Here is a 26,628-nt window from a genome sequence, read left to right as displayed (position 1 = left end):
ATATATATATACATACATACATACATACACACACACACACACACACACTATTAGTAGTATGTTTAAGTCTTAAGACCAGCCGCTATGGATTCATACCTTGGGCTCTATAAAGCACAATGTATATTGTTAATGGAGGAATACATAAATCAAATTTAATGAAATAGTCCTAATGATTTCTACACAAAAACAAAAACATTCTGTACCTTCTGTAAGCGGGAGCGCAGGAAGCTGTTAAGGACAAACCGGATGCGGTCAATCTCCATACGATGAATGTTGGCTTTGACATCACCCTTCCTTGCTCGCTGCAGGTTTTCTTCCTGTATCACACAAACAGATTGAAGTGGAATTGAAGTTTCCGCCATGCACTAAGTAAAATTAAACCAAGGCCATTTAATCCAATTGTAAACACAGAGTCCAAAAACTGTGGGCGGGGGATGTCCGCAGCAAGGAAGCAGGTGGTGCTAATTGAACTAACTGTTCCCTGGGAACATTGAATGGGGGAAGCCAAGGAAAGGAAGAGGGCCAAGGTGATTTGGTAGCTGAGTGTCGGAGGAACGGGTGGAAGGCCCGCTGTAAGCCTGTTTAAGTGAGCTGCAGGGGCTTCGCAGGCCAGTTTCTACAATGGGTCCTGGGACTCTTAGGGACTTGCAGACTGCACAGGCAAAGAGCCATCAAGAACATCCTGGAAGCTGCTGAAAAGGCTTCACAGTGGCTCTGGTTAAGGTGGGGGGGGGAGGTGTACACGTTGTGGCGCAGTGCGCTACCTGGACACAAGTATAAGTATAAGTATATACTCTTTTGATCCTGTGAGGGAAATTTGGTCTCTGCATTTATCCCAATCCGTGAATTAGTGAAACACACTCAGCACACAGTGAACACACAGTGAGGTGAAGCACACACTAATCCTGACGCAGTGAGCTGCCTGCTACAGCGGCGCTCGGGGAGCAGTGAGGGGTTAGGTGCCTTGCTCAAGGGCACTTCAGCCATTCCTACTGGTCGGGGTTCGAACCGGCAACCCTCCGGTTACAAGTCCGAAGCGCTAATTTGGCAGAAAGTTTCGGGACACTCCACTGACCACTCACGCTCATTTACGGACCTCTAAACCCAGCCGTCTAGCGCCACCAACAGGTCAAAATCTGGCCGAAAATTGAACCGCTGGGTCTAAAGTTATGAAATTCGGCCGACTGATCCAGCACTGTCCCATGATCACTCTCACCAATTTACAGAACTCTATGCCCAACACTCTAGCGCCACCAATGGGTCAAAACTGGATTGCATTAACGCATGTGACCATTGAACGGTGCATCCGATTTTCACAAAATCAGGCACTGTTGGAATCCCTGGACCGACCTAAGTTCAATGACTCCTATTCGCCTTATTCACCTGGCGGCCATTTTGAAAATTTGAACGCCGTTGAGGGGTACACAAACCCGGAAGTTTGACTCCGATGCATACGATCCAGCAGCACCAGCAATGGGAACTCCAGAATGGACCACCAATCTTTCCTGTCTGCCCGAATTAACGATACAAAATGTGGAGCAGTGGGCCAGTACCGACTGCTGTGTTAATGAAGGGATACAGTAACTGGATCGAGGTTTTTATCCACGACATTGAAGGTAAGAATGGACGCTAATTTGACTCAATTTCTGCTAGCTTGTAGCAGCTGGGGGTAGTAAGCTTAGCTGTGATATGGAGTTGTTGACTGTCTGTACTGTGTTAGATTTTATTTAACACTTAACATGTCTTTAATCGACAGTTAATAGGAGCCCATCACACATATTTGTGAGGGCTAGCAGCTAGGTATTTTCCCTCGGTGCTGAAAATGAGGCACCTTACAACATAGCTTACAGGTAGCATAGTGCTATAGCAGCTAAGTGGATAAACTGCTCAGTTCGCATAGCAGTGCCACAGTTAAACCAGCTTGCTGTTTAATGTTCATTATGAGTTTATATCAACAATGTACCTGTCTGACTGAAAATAACATGTCTATTTTATCTTATTAACATTATATCTGTAGTTGATGTATCACATAAGTCTCATTGATATCTACTCAAATATTATTTTGTTTCAAATTAGCAAAGCCAGACAGGGCTAGGTGCATGTTGCTATATATATATATATTTTTTTTTTTTGGGTCAAACTATTATTTTATTTGGGGGGGAATTTTTATTGCAAAATGGTATAATACAAAGTGGTACAAATGGTATAAAATACAGTTAATTAAATGTGTACAGTAAAGTAACAATGCATAAACATGTTGCTATTGCTTAGTATAACTATCAGGTAATGAGATAAGGTAAGGTAAGTATTAACATTCATGTTAAGATAAGAGTTGCTCAGTTCTTGGAGCAGTGTAGCCAGGGTTGAGGAAGGTTCTTCAAAATGTAATTAGTTTACAAATCACTTGTCTGTTTAAAATTGACATAGGATGGAATCCATACTGTTCAATCTTAATATGAGCTTTTCCACAACCCTGACTTTTGTACAATGAGTGTCCAAGATATTAGGTATCTTTCAAGTTGTGTTCGCAAGTATCACAGCTGTAAACAACCTACCACTACCAGCATGTAGCTGTAATATTTTCATGGCAGATCATTTCAGATGTACCTAATTCACTGCACACTCAGTGTATGTGCGTGCGTGCGTGTATATATATATATATATATATATATATATACACACATACATATATATATATACATACACACACACACACACATATGTATATGCCATATATTTGTTAATATCAACTCTGAAGTGTCAAGTGTCTAAAGTTTGATTATCTTTTCAGGTGGAGCTGTCACTTGAGCAGCCATTGATAAGGGAGACGCAGTGCAACTACTTCTATGACTTCTATGTACAAAGTTACCTTTACAAACCTAGACCATTGTGCCCATCAATGTTTTTTTAACTGATCTGGTTCCTTTTCCATGCTTACAGTATACAGGCAGGCCTTTTTACATTATTCCCCATACCAACTTCTATGTACAAAGTTACCTTTACAAACCTAGACCATTGTGCCTATCAATGTTTTTTGAACGGCCTGTTTTCTGATCTGGTTCCTTTTCCATGCTTACAGTATACAGGCAGGCCTTTTTACATTATTCCCCATATCAACTTCTATGTACAAAGTTACCTTTACAAACCTAGACCAGTGTGCCTATCAATGTTTTTTTTTAATGTTTTCTGATGTTCCGGCCTGTTCTGGTTCCGGTATATTAAATTATAAAGTTATAAAGGACATCATCCATGTGTAATACAATTGTACTTTATTCTTTAGATAGATAGACATCCAGTAGCTTATACATACACACACATACACGTAAAGAATCAAATCACTCAGGTATGTAAAAGTAAAGAGCAAGAGAAGTGATAAGGTTCTGACAGGGACTGATCCTGTGATACATTGACCATGATAAGGTGCTATGGTAACAATACAAGTTTGCATATTGTATAGATTTGTAAAGATGAACAATAATATTGATTAAGGTTTTGTATTCATAAAGATGAACAATAATGGTGGTTAAGGTTTTGTATAGCTTCATAAAGATGAACAATAATATTGGTTAAGGTTTTGTATAGATTCATAAAGATGAACAATAATGATGGTAAAGTATGTGTATAGATTCATAAAGATGAACAATAATGATGGTAAAGGTTTTGTATAGATTCATAAAGATCAACAATAATGATCCCACCATATTTTCTGTAGTAGGTTTCTGGGCCATAAACAGCTTTAAATGTATCATAATCTGGGAACCCTGTATAAAATGAAATCTGTTTATAGTCACCTTGAAAATTTGAAATCAAAAACTGTTTTTGTTGAAGCTCTAAAATGAAAAGTTCTTGATCACCGATGGTCTTGCGGGCTTCCTCAAGTTGATCTTGAAGTGAGGGAGGCAGTGCAGCTCATCATGGTCTGGGTGCGGAGGGGGTGTCTTCACTGGAAGTATAAGAGAAACATATTGATGTGTCTTTTACAAGGATATTCATGCTCAATTCATGTAACCAATTACACCATGTCGATCATCGAGATCCGTGGAAACATTACTGGAAATCATCAACAGAGAAATACTGTCACTACACAGTTAATGAATGCATTACAAACTAGTAACTTAATTCATCTAAACAACACTCCTCTCTGGTCTGACAGAACTCAATGTAAACACAGTTGGCACGGCTCCCTGTTTCAACTTGGTCATGCCAGTCTTGCTTTTCACAAGGCAGTCTGGGAGGCAATGCTCCGAGCACACTTGTGTATGTGTTTATCTGTATCAGCAAATAAAATGTAATCATATAAGCATTTATACATGTATAATTTTATTGATCAGACTCAATGTGACTCCTGTACATCCTCCTCCTAGCTAGGAAAACTCATGTGATGTGTTCCCTAGGTTAGCTTGTGCCTAGAAGCTAACAAGGTGGTGGTAGATTTTATTAACATAGGCTACTACTAATTTTGGACTAGGCTGTACATTTCAACCTGTCTCTCTGCCTTAATCTATCTATTAAAACTTGCTAGTTCTAGCGATAGCGATACAAGCTAGTTATGGAGACGGCTCAGCCTTACAGCACCAGACATATAATAAAACTTACCTTAAAATTACGACCAGGATCCCTTCTGATGTTTATTATCCATTGTCGATGTAGTCCCTGATCTTTGGGGAAACGGTGAAACGTTTGTACTCTGATTTTTTCCTGTGTGATGAAGTGCATTGGGGAACACAGCAGTGTGAGAAATCGCGTTGTGAGAAATCCCGGAAGTGGTAAGTGTACCCCTCAGGCTCGGTGGAACGTTCGAGGTGAATAAGGCGAATTACGTCACTTTCCGCCATATTGGACCTCCACCATATTGGATTTAGTCCAAACTCTACAAAATGTTTCAGCGTTCACAAATTCCATCCGATTTTCACGGAACTTGGCAGAGATGATCTTCTGCCCGAGCCGCACAAACGATACTTGTCAGATTTTTCAATTTCATTTTTGTTTGCCCGTGACAGCCAATCAAATATGGTGATGAAGCCGCCAAACAGGAAGTGGACTAACGTCTCTGTGACGCTTTGAGTTAACATAACAAAACTCAACACCATTAGTCAAGACACTGTCCCAATCACTCACAGCAATTATTTATGCATATACATTGAACACTCTAGCGCCACCACCAGTTCAATGCTGGACATGCGTTCATGTGTGTGATCCTTGACTCTTTTGTCTGATTTTCATAATTGAGGTAGCGTCTGAATCCTTGGACCATCCCGAGTTCATTGACCCCTATCCCGTCACTTTCTGCCATATTGGACCTCCGCCAAATTGGATTTAGTCCAAACTCTACGAAAAGTTTCAGCGGTTACAAATTTCATCCGATTTTCACAGAACTAGGCGGAGAGGATCTTCAGACCGAGCCGCACAAACGATACTTGTCAGATTTTTGAATTTCATTTTTGAAAGTTTATTTGCCCGTGACAGCCAATCACACATGGCGACGATGCCGCCTAACAGGAAGTGGGCTAACATATCGGCTACGCTTTAATGTATGAAGTCCAAACTTGGTACAGGGACTTGGTATCTGATTGTGAGGATGCACTAGGAAATTGGCATCATTTGGCCTCTATAGGGGGCGCTGCACTACAGGAAGTGAGCTTGTATCTCAGCAACACTTTGATGTACAAAGTCCAAACTTGGTATAAGGACATGTTACCTGATTATGATGACGCCCTAGGAAATTGGCATCATTTGGCCTCTATAGGGGGCGCTGCACTACAGGAAGTGAACTCGTATCTCAGCAACGCTTTGATGTATGAAGTCCAAACTTGGTACTAGGGATGTAACGATTACCGGTATAATGGTAAACCGCAACAAAAATGTTGCCGATAATAGTTACCGTTTTCATTTTAAACATCATGATTATCACTGTTGATTACCGCGGTGTGAAAACCGTGTGTTTAATCCTTCCCAGCTTTATCCGAGCCTGCTTTTGACATACAGTAGGCCTGGTACAATGGAACAAAACTGGTACCCTACTGATTCTGTTGTCTAATTGATGGTTTTAACTACGATTCAGATTAGGCTACACCTGATTTTAAAAGGCGGAACTTTTTCACCACAAAATGTGCACTGTATCAGCCACTCTGCGTCTTTTTATGTTCGCGTCCACGTTATCAGGAGAATACAGTAGCCTAAAGTTTTATTTTGAACTCTTACTTTGGTCTCACTCATTGCATCCAAATAACAGAAATAGCAAACTCTAAGTTATGCTATAAGCACATAGCCAATTAAACATGAAGAAAAAAAGTTAACGGGACACTTTCTGAACCTATTTTAGGTTGTGTAGGCCTATCAGTGCTTTCTGAAAATATTGAACACACTTTTAGAAATACCGTGATAATACCGAAAACCGTGATCATTTTGGTCACTATAACCGTGAGGTTAAATTTTCATACCGTTACATCCCTACTTGGTACAGGGACTTGGTATCTGATTGTGATGACGCAATAGGAAATTGGCATCATTTGGCCTCTATAGGGGGCGCTGCAATACAGGAAGTGAGCTTGTATCTCAGCAACGCTTTGATGTGTGAAGTCCAAACTTAATACAGAGACAAAGTAGCTGATTGTGAGGACATGCAAGGAAAGTGATCTCATTTTGCCTGTAGGGGTGCTGTAATAGACAAATTGAACTCACATCTCAGCAACTCTTTGGTGTATAAAGTCCAGGGACATGGTAGCTGATTCTGAGAACGCACAAGGACATTGGTGTAATTTGCGCGTCTAGGGGCACTATAACAAAGTAAATGAGCTTATTTCTCAGCCATTCTTTATCCAATTGCAACCAAACTTGCTGTGAGTGCTTGCTCATGCCATGGCAACTCCATTCCTGCTATAGCGCATGCTTGGCCCCCACATTGCTGCTTGCAGCTATATTTGTATTAATATTTTGTTCATTACCAGAAAAACTGAACTTTTTTTTCAGAGCAGGACAGATGTAGGTTGCTAATGACAAACACAGCACAAAGACAAGCACACTAAGGAATAGTGTTCCTATTTCTTAAAAAATAGTCTACCTTTTATAGAATGTTCATTTTGAACAAATAAACAATATATTTCAACTTAATGGTCCACAACTTGAACAATTTGGCCCGTTGCCCTCCACCCAGATTCATTTTTGGCGGGAATGAATTTGGGCACCCCTGGTCTAAACCTTCTCTCTCCTTTCTCTCTGTCTCTCTCCTACCCCCGTCAGACTCAGACACACACATTATCAAATAAATGGCAGACATGGCATCTAATCACCAGTTTTTGCCAATAAAAATTGTCATTAACATTAATGGCTGTGTGCTGAGTTATTTTGAGGGGACATCAAATTTACTCTGTTATGCAAGCTGTACACTCACTACTTTACATTGTATGAAAGTGTAATTTCTTCAGTGTTGTCCCATGAAAAGATATTTGCTGAAATGTGAGGGGTGTACTCACTTTTGTGAGATACTGTATGTATTTGACTATTTTCTTCTCACCATGTGCACAATTTGCTCCATGACGCACTCCACAATTTCGCTCTTGTGCTCCAGCAGTTCAGGGGAAAACTTCTCATTGAGCCAGGCCTATGACAAATGGAAATCACTCATAAATATACATGGTTATCAATCACATTCTTAAAATGGTGTCTTTTGGTTAGGAAAGTGTTGCAGTTTAAAGTTCCCTAGATCAGAGGTTCCCAAACTGTGAGGCGCGCCTCCCCTTGGGGGCGCCAAATGATTTGAGGGGAGGCGCGGAAGGTTGATTTAAAAAAGAAGGGAAAACGTTTATTTCATGTTAGAACTATCTATGTTTTTTTTTTTTTCAATGATTATGTAATTGTCAACATTATAAAATCGAAATAAATCATAGAAGAGATGTATACTAAATCTTTGGGATAAAATCGCTACCCTAGAATAATAAGGTTCTATCTGCGTTTTGAGTAGTTCTGAGATATTGAGCTTCAAAGTTTTAGAATTCCATAGAGTTACATGGTAAATTGAACAAGTTCTTTTTGATATAAAGTCCAAATATGTACAGAACTTTAAGAAACACTTCATCTGAACTTAAGAAACTTTCAAAGAATAAAAATATGTAAATAACTCCATTTTGACAAAAATGTCAGATAGAACCTTATTATTCTAAGGTAGCGTAATGGAAAGTATTATTGATCCCTATCCTGAGTGAGAATGTATTGTGCCAAACTTCATAACGTAATGAAGACAGTGCCGCCAGCCGAGCTAGCTGCAAGTTACCAGTGAACAGTAACTTGCAGCTCCAAACGGATTTGTACACGCAGCCTTACAACACTGTTTACAGCTATTCGAGTTTATTCGAAATTTATTCGGTAAAATTTATTTTTGGTAGGCTACATAGCTAATTTACTAATGGTGTGGGTGGTTGCGTTTCTTTAGGAATCCGCCGCCTTGGTTGACAGATACACAGGTTGGACATACGTGACGGTAATATGTGTTCCGATAGCTAACTGGACACGTTTCAACGTTTCAAAGAGGGACACCTGGATATGTCATACTGCGGGTGCAGCTTAATGCGTCTTACATACTCGCCACTCCCGTCCGGTAGCGCGACAATGTGACGTCAAAATGACGTAGATCTCTCTGGCGCGCCAGGATTTTGGCCGGTAGCGCACGGTAGCGCACCACTCTATTTTTTTCAGCTGAGCGCGCCAAACCGGAAACCAGAAGATGGACTAGTTTGAGGGCAAGCGAGAGTTGCAGTTCGGAGGACTGTTTTGTAACAGTCGAGAATTTTTAATAGTTTGCTGGATAAGTTAACTAAGTTACCAGCAAGAGTCGCAATACATGGAATGAAGAGGAAAGAATAGAAAAGATTTATCAGTGTTTCCCATACATTGACTAATCTGTGGCGGGGCGCCATGAAATCAAAATAGGCCTCCACAGATCAATATTATATGTTTAATTTAATTGACATTAAATACAAGATCAAATCCTTGCATTGCCACTGAGCTGCGCATTTTAAGCACGCAGCCTTTCCTTACCCCACCCCGCTCTCTCTCGTAGCCCACTGCCCCTCCTCTGCATGTGCATTTAACAAAATATTCACGATTGTTGAAGGATTGTTGTTGCCACATAGAAGCATTGCATAGAAGACGTCTGGCTTAATTTCTATTAAATCCGCTTAGCATCGTGACCATGCTGCGCAAATTTGTTCAAAACTGCTGCATTGAAGTTAACTCTGCTAAGGTCTTATCACAACATAGTAGGCTACATTGAAGAGACTAAACTAAGTTAAGTTATGCAATCAAGCAGTATCTCAAAGCTAACGTTAGAATACTGTTTGGATGTCGAATTTAGCATACTTAGCCTACTTACAGCTGCTTGTCAATTTCGTTGAAGGGCTCATTTTATTGACTCTGACACTGAATGTTTGCAAAATCCCGATGTAAATGGAAAAGTTTTTTCCAAAATTCAAAAGTGCTTGTCCCAAGGAGAAGTACAAACCTTTATTTTAACTATTATGTAGAACACGTTATGAATTGCATCCACACATCAGCAGCCTTTTAACCCTTTGCAGACCGCGCCGAACATTCCATTTTTTCATACTCGATGGCCTTATGGCACAAAAAGGCTTATTGTGTGATTATGCTACATGACAGAGATATAATTTACCCACCATTATAATCAGGAGAAATAGCCCTTTCAAATGGTATAACATATAATTAGTAATTTTGAAGAGAACACACATATTTTTAAAAAAATATCTTTAAAATTCAACCCCAAAAAACACAAAACTATCAGTTTGTCAAGATTAATCTCATTTTCCCCCCAATTTCTGTTGTAGATAGAGAAAAACTTAGAGCTTATGGGAGATTCACAATTTTGTCCTCTACTCAGTGATGAAAACAGAATCAATGTATCACCTTTTGTTCAAAAGTTATGATAAATGTATTAGACCAGGGGTCTCAAACTCAAATGAGCTGGGGGCCAATTCTGCCAACGTCATCTGATTGGAGGGCCGGCTATTTCTGAAAATGCGATGTTCTTTTTTTCAAATACCACAATGCAAACAGAAAGTGCAAGTGTTTTTATCTAGTTTTAGACACCTGTGCTAGCAACCTTAGCTTATAAATAAAATAATGATAAAATAAATATTAATACAAATTATTAAACAAATGAAAAGCATAAAAACAGGTATGTGTGTGTTTCACACCAAATAAAAATATTTGGTGTGAAGCAACACCATTGGATTTTTATATAAAAATTTCAAAAGGCCATGGCTTGAAAGTGGTCAGAGATAAAGTCCTACTGTAAATGTTAAAATCTTTGAGTAAAACAAAAGTTTATGAAGGGGGTAAATTTACCCATCTAATTTGGCACTGGATGGCAAGCACCTCAAATTATGCACCTTTCAATAAATACTGGATGAACATATTTGAGCAGGTTTACTTTCCTTTTTTCATATTGCCCACATAACAAATTAACAGGAAAACACCTAAGATGTATACCAACACCTAAGATGTATATGGTTTCTAAACCACAAGGCCTACAATAAAGTATTCTGGTCAAATCAGTTCCTATCGCGGGTAATCTGAGTACCCAGAAGTTCGCATCATATTGCGGGTGACTTTGTAGTTTTGAGCCCTATTTCTACTAGCCCTGCTGTCTGTACCACGTCCATTACGGACACTATCATCAAGATTACCACTGCAACCTCCAAGCTATGTTGAGCAGAGGGTCGAAATAAGCATGGTATAGTGGACACCGTCGTATACACGCAGACGCACCTCCATTCAATAGACGATCGATCATAATCTCCAAAAGGATATTCTCCTTCAGATTTAGAATAGGTGAATAACATAGCCTACCTAAGACTTCATCACACGTAAACGTTTTTCAACATTTGGTGTAGGCCTATTTCTGCTTCAATTTCTGCAACACTATGGCCTGCATCGCTTCCGCGTCATTACAAATGCACGTCTTTGTTTCTCGCGTGTAATACAAGTATTTCCTGAAAACTTTGTGCAGCGATTTTGGGTTTGAATGAAGCTCTGGATGTCTAGCACATAGTGGAGCAGAGTACAAAGAGATTTGTCACCGAACTTGGAACTATCGTCTATTTTAATCAGTATCGTTGTTTGTCACAATTAAAAAGTCTCAAGGGCCGGATTACATTATTATTTTGACATACGTCGCGGGCCGGAATTAGGCCGGACGCGGGCCGGATTTGGCCCGCAGGCCGGGTGTTTGAGACCCCTGTATTAGACCTTTGCAGACGGCACGAAACATTCCGATTTTTCATACTTGATGCCCTTGTGAGACAAAAAGGCTTATTGTGTGGCCATGCTACATGGCAGAGATAAGATATACCCACCATTGTAATCAGGAGAACTAGCCCTTTAAAATGGTACATATCATAGTTAATAAGTTTGAGTGTAACACACATTGTTTTTAAACAATACCTTCAAAATTCAACATCAAAAAACACGAAAATATCAATTTGTAAAGATGAATCTTGCTTTTCACCTAATGTCTATTGTAGATATAGTGTGTGAAAGAGACAGTGTTGTGATCTCCTCAGTGAAAAAAACAGAATCAATTTATCACCTTTGGTTCAGAAGTTATGATTAATTTACTCATAACTGCAAGTCGCAGTAACATGTAGAATTTTTAAAGAGTAGGATGTTTTCCTTTCCTTGTTTGACATCTGACCAAAAATACACAGATATAATGGTCATGTAACAAATATAAGATGTTTTACCATCAAAACAAGATGCATAGCTAAATATAGGATGTCTTACTGTACTCTGAAGAGGCTAAATCAATTGTGGGGAGGAAAGATAAAGGCTGAAATAAAGACTAGCCAGATGGTAACTGCTTCTCCATGTGCTTCATTCTACTATGAAAACAAGAATAAGAGACACTGGCACATGTGTTAGGTTTACGAAAGAAGAAATAAATCATTTTATTTCGATAAGTCTTTAACAATTTCATTAAATAATCAGGAACAACAACTTCAGGTAAATAACAAAACATATGTTTACAAACAAGCAGTAACTATTAGAACTACAAGAATGACAAGACAACAGTATAACAAAGATCAACAAATTACTTTAACATGATGAACAAAGCATCAATTCATATTAACATTCACACATATAAACAATTAAAACATTAGAAGAAATTCAATACATTTAACAACCATACAGCATATAATTTGATACAATATATAATTATCGATATCATTTGCCCTACACATAAGGTGATACACTAACGCCGCATTCACACCAGATCCGTGTGTGTGTTGTCACAGCTGTGGCGTGTGTGTGTGTGTGTGTGTGTGTGTGTGTGTGTGTGTGTGTGTGTGTGTCCATCTAAGCCTAGCAGACGATGAGGTGTAAATGCTACTGGAGTTGGTGTGCCTGTCTGTGCTCAAAATAAAGAAATTGTCAGATAAGAAAATTAGAAATTGAATTACAAATCTAACCAAACTATTATCACTATAATCCCCGTCATTATTGTTATAAGCAACACTCTTATCACAACCAGAAATGTGCATACGCCCAGTTGGGCGAACACACACACACACACACACACACACACACACACACATACACAAACATGCTTACCCAGCTGAGGATGATGGGAGATTACTCTCCTCCTCTACCACATCATTGTCTTCCTCTTCATCCAGAAACTACCCATCCATGTCCCATGTCCATGCCACCGTGGTCCTTGGGGTCATGTTTGCCATCAGCAGTCGGCTGCTTTCACCTCAGTTGCACATACTTCTCTCCCTCCATCTAAAATAACAAAAAAATCACAGGTCTGATAGTAAATAGGTTGTTTAGTTTTATTTTACATTACTTCCACATAATCTTAATCACCACCAACCATGACTCTTTTCACTAAAAGTATTATTGTCACTGGAGGACTCCAATATTGCTTGGAGAGGTAACATTAGTCTCAGAGCTCACTAGGTGTTATTGCCTTGGCTAAACCATACATAGCATACCAGTTTACAAGCAAACATTGATTCATGAACATGAGTCAGGAGATATGACAGAAAACATCTAAACAGTGTATGCATACACATACACACCGTGCATAGGCTACTGCAGTTGCGTAAAGACAAAACACCCCCTTAGAAAATAATGTGTCGACGAGTAGGCTTGGGTGTATGAGCTCCCATCATAGTTAGCCACCCAAAAACCTCATAATCGTAGCAGCCAACCTTACAGCCTAAAAGCTAAACAACACTAAGACACATTTATAACAAATCTTCAGTCATGTATTCATGAAAACAGCAGGCAATGAATAAAATCCTTACGTTACACCATCGGTGATCAACAGTCTTCACGTCGGTAACGTAACATTAACGTTGTCATTCATGTCAGATGTTTCTAAGTAAGCTAAGCAACTTGGCTACAAACAACTGTAAATTGTGCTATACATATTACGAAGGAATGGTTTATTTGACAATAAAATACCGATTAGGTGTACTTGACATAAAGTTGGCAGTCATGAAGCACGGGAGTGAACTTTATCGAGACTACGCGTCAGGGACATGTTGCAGCCTCTTCTGATGCTAACGTTACCTAACTTAGCTGGTTTTCTGTATCAGCTGACAAGCAAGGAACATCGTTCAAAATAGAACAAATCGTTAAAATGTAAGTCCTAGTAGGTCTGTAATCTTGGTTGACATATAGTAACCCCCCAGAAATGACTGAAAATAATGAGTTTACTAAAGATTACGGTGTGCTAAAATACCAGCTGTCATATCAGCTGAAGTGAACACACACACGCATTATGTTACGGCCATGCATACAAGGTGTAATTACCAGCAAAAATAACTTTTAAAAACGATTTTGAAGTAATAACATGGATAACAAGTAGTAATTAGTGCTGCCGCGATTAGTCGACTTAGTCGACCTAATCGACCATGAAAATTAGTCGACTGCAATTTTTTTAGTCGAAGAGTCGTTTTACTATTGACCGCCTATTTATTTTTGGTCTCACACGGCTGTAATGTTATATTAACTCTATGTTATTAACTCTTGAAAAGTACAATGACTGTCTTTGGATGTTAAACAGGCTACTAAGACTTTGGCATGTTTTAAACCCCACTATGCACGCAAGTGTTAATGCCAGCAGCAAAGCTGCGTGCCTGCCTGCTTTCAGCGCAATTAATTATTAGGCAGAGCTAAGTGGGGTTACGCTAGTCCAGACTCTGACTAATATAGTAGCCTATTGTGGAAATTGAAATAAATGAAGTGAAGTGTCTCACGTTGACAACGCAACGGCGTGTCATTACTGTAATTCATTCATACAAAAAAACGTTAAACCGAACATGCCGCCGCCCGTGATATCAACAATCAAGGTGCGTCATTTCCCATGGTCAATAAGTCACAACGCATATTTTTTTAGCGTTCAAGCCAACTGATAAAGTGAAGTAACCTTTGTGGTAAGACGCGCAAAGTGCCTGTAGCCTACTTGTTTTGAACATGCTGATGTTAGGCTCATTTGCAAAGTCCTCAACTCCTGTCGCCTTTCAAAGTCCAGCGTTTCTCAAACTATGGGCCGCGCGGAGCCGCGGAGTGAAATTATTCCCGGGGCTTCGTCTGATAATTTGCTGCGCAATTGATCAGGGAACCGCGGACCGACAGAAAAAGAAAACAAACTTTTCTGCAATCAGTATGAATTACTTGCTAATTTGGTGTCATCAAACATAGAGGCATACAATTAAATGGTGGTATGAGCGTTCATTCAAGCACTTGATAACGTTGGTAGCAAATCTCCAATTCAACCTATTGGAAAGCTATTTAATTATGAAACTACATTTAATAGAACAATGTGGATTTATGCAACTTCCATAAAAACAGAGCACAGACTATAATACACTATCTACGGTATTGTATAGTCAAATTTGAATAACGTGGCCAAAAGCTTGTGGCATAATTAAATATGTAAATATTCTTTCCATTTGCCTACCAGTATATGATGCTTGCATGAGGGAAACATCCCAAAACGATGACACCCATATAATTGCTGTTGTTTTGAGAAGTATTTATCATGCAACCATGCAAAAGCAATGGAACTATTCTAATTATATTTTACATTAGTAAAGCAGTCCTCTGATGTGCATGTTTTCAAACTTTTTGTGAACAATGTTAGCACTTTAAACACTGGCTGCTTTGAAGTGCATGTATAACAATATAGCATAACAATAATAATTGTGATGTGATATAATGATAATTTGATGGGGGGTGGGTTCATGTAGGTGGGCCCTATGACCCCAAAGTATGCCATGACCGGGCCTCAGGTCAAAGAAGTTGTGTATGTCGATGGCAACACTGGCATACAAATAAAGTCTATCAAAGGTCTGACATTACTGTAGATCTGAAGGTAGCATTTTAAATGGGTGTTTTTTTTTAATACATAATGTTTTTGAACAGTTTACTTACAGTAATACAGCTTCTAACAAAAGTAGGGTGATATATATTTTACGTTTTCCCTTTAGTTGAGTTCAAAATAAAACGTACACAACAAAATAACAAACACTTGATTTAAAAAAAAATAGTCGTTTAGATTAGTCGACTAATCGAAAAATTAGTCGAAAGATAAGTCGTTAGAAAATTAGTCGTTAGTGGCAGCACTAGTAGTAATAACATAAAAAGACTTGTTTTTACCTCAGATGATCCAGTAGTTTCTCCTTTAGACGACGTCAAGATCAACGATGCATAGTGTTTCCTGCTGTTTTTCCTCTAGTGGAGGGAGACGTCAACTCTTGATTTTTCCTTCACGTAGTAAAATAAATTCGCGCCACAAATCCCTTAACCAATCATATCGCCAGAAAGCCTATGATGTGACGTTTTTGAGGAAGTTTTCATTGATAAAATTGATTGGGGTATGGCTGAGTTATTAGACTGAACGTCATCGGTACTGGGGTACCGAAATTAGAGCGTGCGGTCTGCAAAGGGTTAACTGTGTTAGGCTACTCAGGAACGTCTTAAAGTGACCCCCCCCCCTTGTCCAAGTCAGCTACCGCCACAAATTGAATCCAATTCTGTGGGAAACACTGTTTATTTTCAACTAAAGGATATCTACTAAGACCTAAACAAAATCTCTTTCCACTTTAGTAAATTACACAAACTCAGCCAGCTGCTAGCTAGCTAGCCAGCTAACTAAAATGTTTAAATTATTAAAATTTCCCTCGGGATGACTAAAGTATCTATCTATCTATCTATCTGCACACACCTTGGAAACTAGATGGTAATGATGGTAGTTGTGAATAGCAGCAACCGAAGTCTGAAATACCATCACAAAGGCTAGCTAGTGTTTTTTACTGCCATTGACGCCAATGCTACTGACTGCTTCTTCTACTGTGTAACGTAGGTAGCAATACCCTTTTCACAACAGCGACACCTCTGTTCAGGAGAATATTGCAACTAGTGTCGCGACCACCACACACAAGTATAAATGGTTAGGGCGCTCCCGTGACGTCACATTGTCGCGCTACAGGTTGGGAATGGCGAGTATGCAGACGCCTTAAGAGCAAGGGAAAAAAAAACACAATACTGCTTACTTAACGGGTCAACAGGGATGATGACATGGGGGTATTCCAAGTACCGTATTTTCCGGACTATAAGTCACACTTTTTTTCATAGTTTGACTAGTTTGCTGTGCAACTTATATATGAATATATAAATATATATATATATATATATTAACATGTTAAATGTTAATTCCTGTTGACTGACATGAATCTTTGCATGAACCAAGGTAACATTACCATCTACAACAGTGAGAGGGCGCTCTAGGCTTGTGACTTGCTGGCTTGTTATGTTAATTTAGCCTATTCAGCTTCCCAGGCACTTCCCATGTTCAACACAGACAACCGCTAGCAATTTGTTAATCGCTAGCATCTAGCTAACAAATTACACAGCAAAGGACAACAGCAGTTCAAACGAGGGTAAGCAAACAAACGTCTAGTCATCGTTAATATTCCACATCTGGCAGAAAGGAAACATCACCACAACAAACTGTGCAACCAGGCACTGCCATTTTAATTTCCTTGTCACCAAGCTAACCAACATCAAGCTGGCTAAATAGTGTAGCTGAATAACTGTATTACGTTACATACCTACCGGACACCTATTCAGCCTGTTGTTCTGTGTGCTATTGTGTAGTTGAACACCCTGCCTTTCCAGATTAAATGTATGTTCCTGGTCTTGGATTTCGTAAAAATAATTTCGAAATAACAGCGACTTATAGTTTTTTTCCTCTTCATGACGCATTTTTTGACTGATGCAACTTATACTCCGGAGCGACTAACAGTCCAGGGGTCCGTTGCACAAAAGCAGAATTAAGACATCCGGGATAAGTTACTGAGCTGCGCTCAATGAATCCAAAAAAAGAGCGTACAGGCTTAATTGGTTGCACAAAGACCAAGCCAGGATGAGCAGACACGGATTCATCAAGCCAGGTGAAACCTATCCTGGCTCACGGCTCCCTCAAATAGACCCCGCCACCGATCACAGATTAACTGATTCACCATGGCAACTAGCGGCTTCATTGCTTCTTCTACGGTGTGAAGTAGGTAGCGATAGCCTTTTCACAACAGCAACAAACAGCAACACCTCTGTTTAGGAGAATATTGCAACTAGTTCCGCGACCACCACGTGCGAAATGGTTAGGCACTCCCGTGATGTCACATTGTCGCATGACAGGTCGGGAATGGCGAGTATGTAAAAGTTAATTAATGATCACAAACGTTTAAATAATGACAATGGGTCTAGGTATATGTGATAACAATGTGTAGTGGGCAGTGAAATAATTATTGGTTTCCGTTTGTGGTGACTGCTGACTGAGATAAGGGATGAGATTAAATAGATCCTGGAACTTAGCCTGGTCTGGAGCAGGCTAGCTCCAAAGAATAAATTGCCATGGTAACTTATACCATAACATATCCTGCTGCCCCCTATCCCGCTTTTGTGCAACTGGATCACAGATAAATTGAGCCAGGATAACCAAGATATCCCGGCTTAATCCCTTATCCTAGTTTTGTGCAATAGGCCCCAGAAAATACGGTACCTGGTTTAGTGACAAACCTGAGTAAGTTAACTCCCTACAACAAGCCCTATGGCATTGTTTTGTTGGGAGAATGAAGCCGTTCTATCAGAAGATTTACCACTTACTCGGACAGGGCTTAAAATTCATTTTTCAAAATAGGGGGGAACTCCCCCGTAGATTCTTTTTTTAAATATTTTGAAATTCATATAAAGCAGCGTTTTTCTCTCTTCACTCTTTCAACTAGGCAACATGAAACTTAAAGGACCCCTGTGTAACGTTTTCAGTTGTTTGTTAACAAAATCAACATTTCCCATACATAAATGTGGCCCCATTCATGTTTAATTACCACCACCAACAAGTCGAAGCATACCTATTGGCTTAGAAATCCTCATTTACATAGCGTGGTGTCGACTCGCCGTGTACGCCAGGGGCTCGGCTGTCCTTACCTACTCTAAGGGGAGGCTCACATTCACCCAATTTGAAAACCCCTGATATAAAGTGTATTTAGTTAACCCTTAGAACCCGATTGACGCAAAGTGCGTCAAAAAACACACCCTTTCTTCTCTGTTACATTGCTCCAGAACGGTTCATCGCAGCGAGATGAAACCTTTATTGCACGACAGAGCAGAAGTGGGGCTTTCCAACGAGACTACACACTTGTCTGTACGATCAAGTATGAAAATTAAAAAAAATCATGAAATTAAATCAAATTGCATCATATTTACAGTCTATACTTCTCTGCGTTCACCTGCACACACATTACTCTAGTTTGAATTACCCGCGAATCCGTGATCGCATCGATATGGCAAGGATATCAGATGAAAGAGGAGGCACAGGGCTATCCATTGGTACCATGTTTATCGACCCTTCTGGCTTATAAAACCAGACGAAGTGACTGCAAAATAATAGTCATGTACACAAACCAACACACAATTCAAGGCTCACATTGCATCCCAATTTGTTCAACAAATAAACACCTTTTTTGCCTTTACTTTGTTCATGGCAATGCAGTAAAAAGTTGAGAATTATTATGACTGCATACACACAGGCACGCAGGCTAACACGCAACCTCGGGTCAAGTCAGGTCAGATCAGTTCGTGTCACAGATATGGAGCGCAGAAAGGTCATTTTTCATCACTAAATAAAAAATGGCATTTATTTCCGTAAATCACACAGCAAATATTTCTGTAAATTGCTCAGCCCCAGAGTATCCCTCCAACATGGCAATTATATTGCCCGATTCAGGACAGTCTGCCCTACACACACATGAAATGCATGTAGAGCTGTGAGCTTGCTGTGGTGAGATACATGTCGAAATATAAGACATTTTATAATACACTTTTTATATTTTAATTCTTTAAAAATCTAAATAAAATCAATGCTAGTATTAATACATGAAATGATGGCAGATCTGAATAGCCTAGACTCTCCTGAAAAAACCAATATATAATATATGTGTGTGGCACTTACAATGACCAGAATAAATCCTTATGAATAAAGGTAGTGAAAATGCCCTAAAAACAGCTTAGGGTTCTAAGGGTTAATAATGTATAGTATTTTAGAATCTGCATTATTACTAGTAGTAGGGCTGCACGATTATGACCAAAATGATAATCACGATTATTTTGATCAATATTGAGATCACGATTATTTATCACGATTATTAATTAATTTTAGTGACAAAAATATTTTTTCCCTAAACATATTGGACTTTCTATCTGGCTCACCCAAATTCTTCCCCTCACATTTACTCTCCTAAATTACGGCAAATATAGATTTGACTGCGACTTCCAAACTTCCAAACAACTTCCAAACAAATGTTTTGTGCGTGCTACTTTGTTAATATTTGGGAAAACGCCCACCGGGAATCCTCCCAACGCTCCTCATTAGCCACTTAAGCTCTGCTTCGTGTTCATAAGTTTACTGTAATCGTTAGTCCAGGGGTGTCCAAACTTTTTGACTGAAGGGCCACATTGGGTTTTGAAAATTGGCCAGCGGGCCACACACAAATAATAATAATAATAATAATAATGTTTTGTATTATTTAAATGACAAAATAATTTTGTTGTAGAAAATTAATTTCTTAAGAAATACTGTTAATGATGCTGTTTAATTCATTTATAAATGGTGCACTGTTACTTTAAGACTCTTTGCCAGCTCCACTCAAATATAGCCTATGGCTAGTGCTGTGCCTATGGCTGTGCCCTCTCACAGTTTATAAATGGTCAGTAATGGGAACTACTGTTGCCATCGCCCTCTCTCCCACGCTCAAATGCGTCCCCAATTAAATGGACTAACATAACGTTGTAATGCAAGCTGCTGCAATGGAGGTTCTATGTATCTCGATGTGACAAGCTGTTTTGACATTGACATTGTAAACGTTCTCTAAGAAGAGTGTAAAGCAGTTTGCAGTAGCCTAAAGTTAACCACAACGTCGTCTATCGCTGGAAAAAAATAGCGAGCGGCCTATGATAAACTAATAAATGCTCGGCGGGCCGGATTAAAGTGAATGGCTGGCCGCAGTTTGGACACCCCTGGTTTAGTCATTCGTTGATATGTAAAACACTGACGTGTAGGCTACATTTTCATTATTGTTCACTCGTTTTGAGTAGGCTGTGCCTTGAAACGCATATGCATTGTAGGTTGCACATGTAGCTTATAAAATACATTAATAAAATTCACGGATCCCGTCGTTAGCTCAACTCTTATTACAGTATAGGCTATCAGAGGAAGCAAACAAGGACTAAAAGTTAACGTGATAAAAAAGGCATGTGTGGTTTACGTCATGTAATGTGTTTCACGGTATGAGTTGAGAGCCCTGCCTTGCTTATATTTTTGGTTAACTTAACTTGCCTGAAATCCGAAATATTTTCGAACAATGGATGATCCGCTTCGAGGGACAAGCTCTTGGCCTTCTGCTGTGCCACACATTTGATTTTTGATCGTCGTTTATTGTATAGTCTAACTAGCCTACTAATAGTTAACATAATGTCACTAGTCCGCAGTGCATCAGGCTGAGCAGTACAGGGAACAGCTGTCATTTTGTAGCGGAGCGTTCTATGGGTTGCCAGGTTGGTTCTATGCACGCATTTGAAATATCGCTCGATCACGCAAATTTGATCGTGGGAAGCCAAAATCGTGATCGTGATTAAAATTCGCTTAATTGTGCAGCCCTAACTAGTAGCTAAACATATTTAGCCATTTGAATACTTTATATTGATTTTTAAACTATTACACTTAATCATATCTTTAATGTGGTGTGCAGGTCTAATTGAGTGCACATTGGTGATGTGTAGGTGTAATTGAGTGCCTGTAAGAAATACGTGAGTAATTAGCCTTCAGTCTCACGGTTTTAGGCTAGTGAAAAAATGCATAGTGCATAAAAATATGTGGATGCAATTCATCATGTTTTCTATGTCATTAGATAAAATAAATAAGGAAATAAATTTATAAAATAAATAAGGAAAACCCTTTAATTTCTGGAGCTGATCGTATTGAAAGTATTTACCATATCGTAGCCTATTAGCTCGCTCGCAACAACAGCAAAAATTAGGTATTTGTTTATTATATATATATATATATATATATATATATATATATATATATAGAGGAGGCTCCTCCATTGAGGAAAGGGAGGAACAACCTCCCTAAAATTTTAGAGAAAAATCTGATAAATCTGATAAATTACTGTTATTACTATTTGAACACTTTAAATTAACAAAAATCGTTCCCCTAGGTTAAAATGCCAACAGCACCCCCTATCGCAATTAAAAATTACTGTATGGAGGATCTTCCGCCTCAAGCCCCTCATTGAATTCCAATATAAACGCCTCAGACCCCAGCGGCTCGTGAATCCCGTCGTTTTCAATGGACAAGGGAGGAAGCTCCTCCATTTGAGTGGGTGGGTCTAGCCAGAGGCTCTGGAATTTAGCGCCAACGGTGAACCAATGAGCAGCTAGCTGCTCTGCAAGAATGTTATCTGCGGTCATACAGTGAAGAATCTTGTGTTGAACGGAAAGCTTGTTTTATTGCTCGTGAAATAAAGAGTACAATGGAATCAGAGGACATTGTCCATCTTTTATACATTCAACTACAGTGTGAAAGTTAGGATCAAAGCAGCAGGAAGATCAGTTCCAAAAAATCATATTCCAAAAAAAGATGGTAAGGCTAGTGTAGGCTCCTGAATGCTACATATGACAAATACACATGGCTAACTGGTAGCACAGACAACGATCGGCTACTGCTGGCCTGTCACAAACGTGGACAGTTCAGGGATGTGCTGATACAAAAAAATTGGTATAATCATCCAAGTTATGCCTTAACTAAACAATTGTTAAATAATGTTCTAGTTGTTAATATGTTCTGGTTTTCACCGTTCTAACTGTATCTTTGGGTAGTAACATCGTTACAGACCATGATGCATTCCTTTAATGACGTCTTCAATGACATTTGCCTTTCGAGTATAAATTCCCATTTAGCTACAACCTATCTGTAAATTATAGCGATTTGGCTTCTGTCGATCTGTCAGAAACTGATTGAGTTTCGATTTCTGGAGCCCACAAGCCAACGGAGAGTTGCTAGACTAGCCCTGGCAGTAAACGTAATTTGCTGCCGCTAGGGGCGCGTCTAGATTTCTAGGCTACATAGTTGTACTAATGCAGAAGTTTCGTACCATTCAGGGCATTATTAGTGGGGTAATTTACGAGACAAAAGTTGGTTCCATCACGACTGCAGAACGTCATTAGTTTCTGACAGCGCTACTCAACCAGGGTTCGACCAAGGGAAAAAAGGTTCTGGGAGGGTGTTTGGCTCGGGGTCATGGTGCAAAGGACCCTAGGGTGAAATTACTCCGAACCATCGCTTTAAAACAATAGCATGTTACAAATGACCACATTTAAGGTCTATTTTTTTAAATGGTAAATAGTTACATGGTCTTATAAAACAAGTGTCTATTTTTAGTATAATAAACTTTTCTGCAAATGTATTATATTGAGCAAAACCTCCAGACTTTTCATAATTTTGCACATCTGGAAAAGAGTATTTCATAATTAGACCTACATATCTTTCCTGACTTCCCAGACCTAAATTTACATTTATTTACATTTACATTTATTAATTTAGCAGACACTATTATCCAAAGTGACTTATAAATTTCAAATATATTACAAAGTCCATTGTCCCTGGAGCAATTTGGGGTTAAGTGCCTTGCTCAATTGCTCAGGCTGTCAAGCGCACCTTCCTCCTCCGTTATTTTTAAAACCACCAGCCGCCACTGATGTATATGAAATATTTAAATTGTTGTAGATAGCTTGTATATTTTTACTGGTGTAATGTCTAAAGTGTATATTTGTAAAAGCTTGTATCATTTTTAAATGTTTGTTTTATTTGCAAGGTTGTGTTTGTTAAACTTGTTAATAAAAGTAGGTTGTGCTTTTAGTTACTAGTTCTGGATTTGTATTTATTTTTCAAGTATTTTTGGTAGTTAATGGGCCACATGTGGCCTGGGGACCCAGCCAACATTCAGCCAACACTCAGCATATCAGTTTTATAGTGTGTGGGCCAGTATAGGCCCAGGGACCCAGCCAACACTCACAGAAAATGGGGGGACCAAGAGAAACTATAAGAGTCATTTTACTGTGTGTGTGGGCCACACCTGAGCCAGTGCAAACTCTTATCAGTGACTGTTATCAGTGTTATAGTCAGTGTTATAGTTATCAGTGACTGGGCCATTTTTGGGCCGGGGATCAAATCAGAAGTGGGCCAACACTGAGGCAACCCTGAGGAAAGGTAGTGGCCCAGCGGTGGGCCAGACAAATGTTGCTATGTGGGCCCCAGAAGAGTTTACAGGTTTCTGGGATTGATCATTTACATGGGGTTCACTTCCCTCCCTAATATCCATTACTACTGGGGAACCAAGTCTCTGCAGGGATCGTGGACCAAATTGTTTATGTTGCATCGTCTCAAGTAGAGCCCGACCGATTTATCGGCGGGCCGATATTAGGCATTTTCCAAACTATCGGTATCGGCATTTATAATGGCAGATAAATTAATATTTTAAAAATAAAATAAAAACGGACGAAACACCCTTCAACCATGTCATGAGTGTTGGCGTTGTATAGTTTGTCCACCAGAGGGCACTCTACACCGTCCCTGCTGGCAACACTCGTGTATAACGCGCCACACATCCTGCAACCTGCTGATCCAGCCAGAGTCGAGCAGAGAGAACCAGTTATCCGCGAGTGAGATCATCAGTGAAGTGTGTTCATGGTGATTTGGTCACGAGACATACATTGCTTGAAATAACAATTAAAAGAACATCCCCATCAGTTCTCTTAACTCAAATAAGCATGACAAAATTCGTGAAAACAATGTCAAGTTTTGCTACTGTTAAATAAGCCGAGAGTGAAGCGGAATTAGCTAGTAATTAGGTTACGTTGTTACAGTGTAGTTGACTGTCTGTCCTTTTAACCTTTGACAATGTGACTGAAGATGTATTTCTTTAATAGCGTGACAGTTATAGCAGTGAGACGTATCATCTCTCCCCGGCCTGTTATTTTGAAAGCGTATGTTTTACAATTTGCAGTTATCCATTGCTAAATTAGGGCTCATCATAGACTAGCTAACCACAAAGCTAGCTAATGCCATGAATATTAGTGGAAGACCGCTAACGTTAACATTAATGAGCTTGGAAACCACAACGAACTTATTCTGCCTAAATAAAGTAATGATTTATAACTAGTATATCTGTAGTTACAGTCCCTGCATTGTAAAGTTAGATGTGCGAGGAGTGAACATTTAGACATAGGGAAAAAGTATCAAACGCAGCTTGTGCATAAAAGTTAGCTTTTCTTTTACACGTGTGTGAAATCCAATGACGCCAAGTGTGCGTTTCAGACTGTCGTTCAGCCGCAGCATTAACGAGTAATGGATTTAGATCACTAAATAGTAGCCTAGGTTTTAGAAGACAGGCAGCAACTGATGATTGAAAATGGTTTGATGTAGCTTGATGAAAATAATTTTAAAAGTGCAGGTAAAGGGATAAGCAAGCTGACATTGTAATTATAAGGTAGCTTATAAGGCAATAGGGAATAATTATTACACACGCACACTCAAACATTTAAGAGTGACCTTTATCTTGTTTAATGATAAATGACAAATGATTATGATAGTAATAATGTCATCATTATTTTTTGTAATTAAGTAATTCTTAGTTCAAAGTTATATTTATGAAGCTTACCAAATACTGGTAACTTTGATTTGGTTGTTGTTGTTATTATTATGTTTTTGTTCAAAAGACAAAGTTTCATATCTTAAGTTTCTATTTTTATACATTTTATTTATCAGAACTTTAATATATTTCGATGTTCCTCTGTTCCACTGTGAAAATATTATTTAGAAATAAACAAGATTTGTTTTTTTAAATGCATTATCATATTATTTTAGTCAATACTCATAAATAACTACAAATAACTAATATTAGGGAAATCTGTTAATGTTTTGTTGCGCGTTTCTGAAAAAAAATATATATATCGGCCGATATATCGGAATATCGGATTTTTAAATAAACAAATATTTGTATCGGTATCGGCCTTCAAAATCCTTTATCGGTCGGGCTCTAGTCTCAAGGCTTTGTTGGCTGCTCTGCATGTAATAGATAGGTCCAGCTAGGGCTGAACGATTTATTGCATTTGCGATAATATCGCGATATGATGAAACGCGATTTTCAAACCGCAAAGGCTGCAATTCGTAATATGTGACGTCAACAAAACGCATTTATACTTGCGCTTGACGACGCGCCACCGACTCTTAACACCGACCACTGAAGAAGCAAAAAATGTAAACAAGAGGACCAGCTAACAGTGTCAAGAAAGGTCTGATCACTAGAGCTACTTTGGTTAAAAATAAACCTCTTCATTACCTTTTGCTCGAACCTGCCATGCCCCTGGTTCTAGTTCATAAATACCCTGTGCTGCTACTCTGGCTGGTAACTTCGTTCACTTGTCCAGCTGACGATTAAAACTCCACGACTGTTTAGGCTGCACTCATCTGTTCACTGGGGACTTTTTTTACTGGAGTACAGTGACAGATTTTAGCACTTTTACATCCCTCTCCCTATGCTACAGACCTTTTATTTATTTTCTTATTTCATTACACGTCAAAACACACAAACACACACACACACACACACACATATCTGACTTTCTCCAACTTTTGCACATCTCCATAGAACTTTTTATTTATTATTTTTGATTTCTCCTCCATCTACCCATGTCCTTGATTGCCTAGCCTTCTGCCCCCCCCCCCCCACCCCCCCACCCCCAACACACACACTTACATCATCACTGTCATCACTTCACATACATACAGCACACTGCTTGCTACAGTAAGCCTCCTCTACATACTTGCTGCACACTGCCCCCCCCCTACATACACAGCACATTGTTTTCAGGATGTTCTCCAACACACATCCTCTACATACTTACAGCACACTGCCCCCACCTACCCACACACACACACAGTCACTGCTCCACTCCACTCCCGCCCACACACACATCTTCACTGTC

The 26,628-nt window shown here is 39.3% G+C and overlaps 1 protein-coding gene and 1 long non-coding RNA gene across 3 annotated transcripts in view; both read right to left on the bottom strand.

Moving 5' to 3' along the window:
- gins4 (GINS complex subunit 4 (Sld5 homolog)) overlaps nt 1-26,628 on the bottom strand; it is a 60,246-nt gene that overhangs the window by 31,417 nt on the left and 2,201 nt on the right. The window contains exons 2-3 of one of the 2 annotated variants that reach the window (XM_076270535.1): nt 7,514-7,600; nt 204-317 (exon numbers count right to left, since the gene is read on the bottom strand). In XM_076270535.1, coding sequence (XP_076126650.1) covers nt 204-317; nt 7,514-7,600 — 201 coding nt within the window. The remainder of the gene's footprint in view (nt 1-203; nt 318-7,513; nt 7,601-26,628) is intronic. The other variant, XM_076270536.1, reaches the window with a different exon arrangement.
- Nucleotides 2,912-4,778, bottom strand: LOC143106298 (uncharacterized). Its single transcript, XR_012983655.1, has 2 exons — nt 4,597-4,778; nt 2,912-3,943 (listed from the first exon to the last, which is right to left on the bottom strand). It is a non-coding gene; the product is annotated as an uncharacterized LOC143106298 (long non-coding RNA).

The sequence above is a fragment of the Alosa pseudoharengus genome, unplaced genomic scaffold (assembly GCF_046254945.1).
Source record: "Alosa pseudoharengus isolate Yale_2024_CS ecotype anadromous, Long Island Sound unplaced genomic scaffold, YU_APseudo_1.1 YU_APseudo_1.1_scf_6, whole genome shotgun sequence".
Lineage (NCBI taxonomy): Eukaryota > Metazoa > Chordata > Actinopteri > Clupeiformes > Clupeidae > Alosa > Alosa pseudoharengus.
This window is presented reverse-complemented; position numbering and strand designations above follow the sequence as displayed.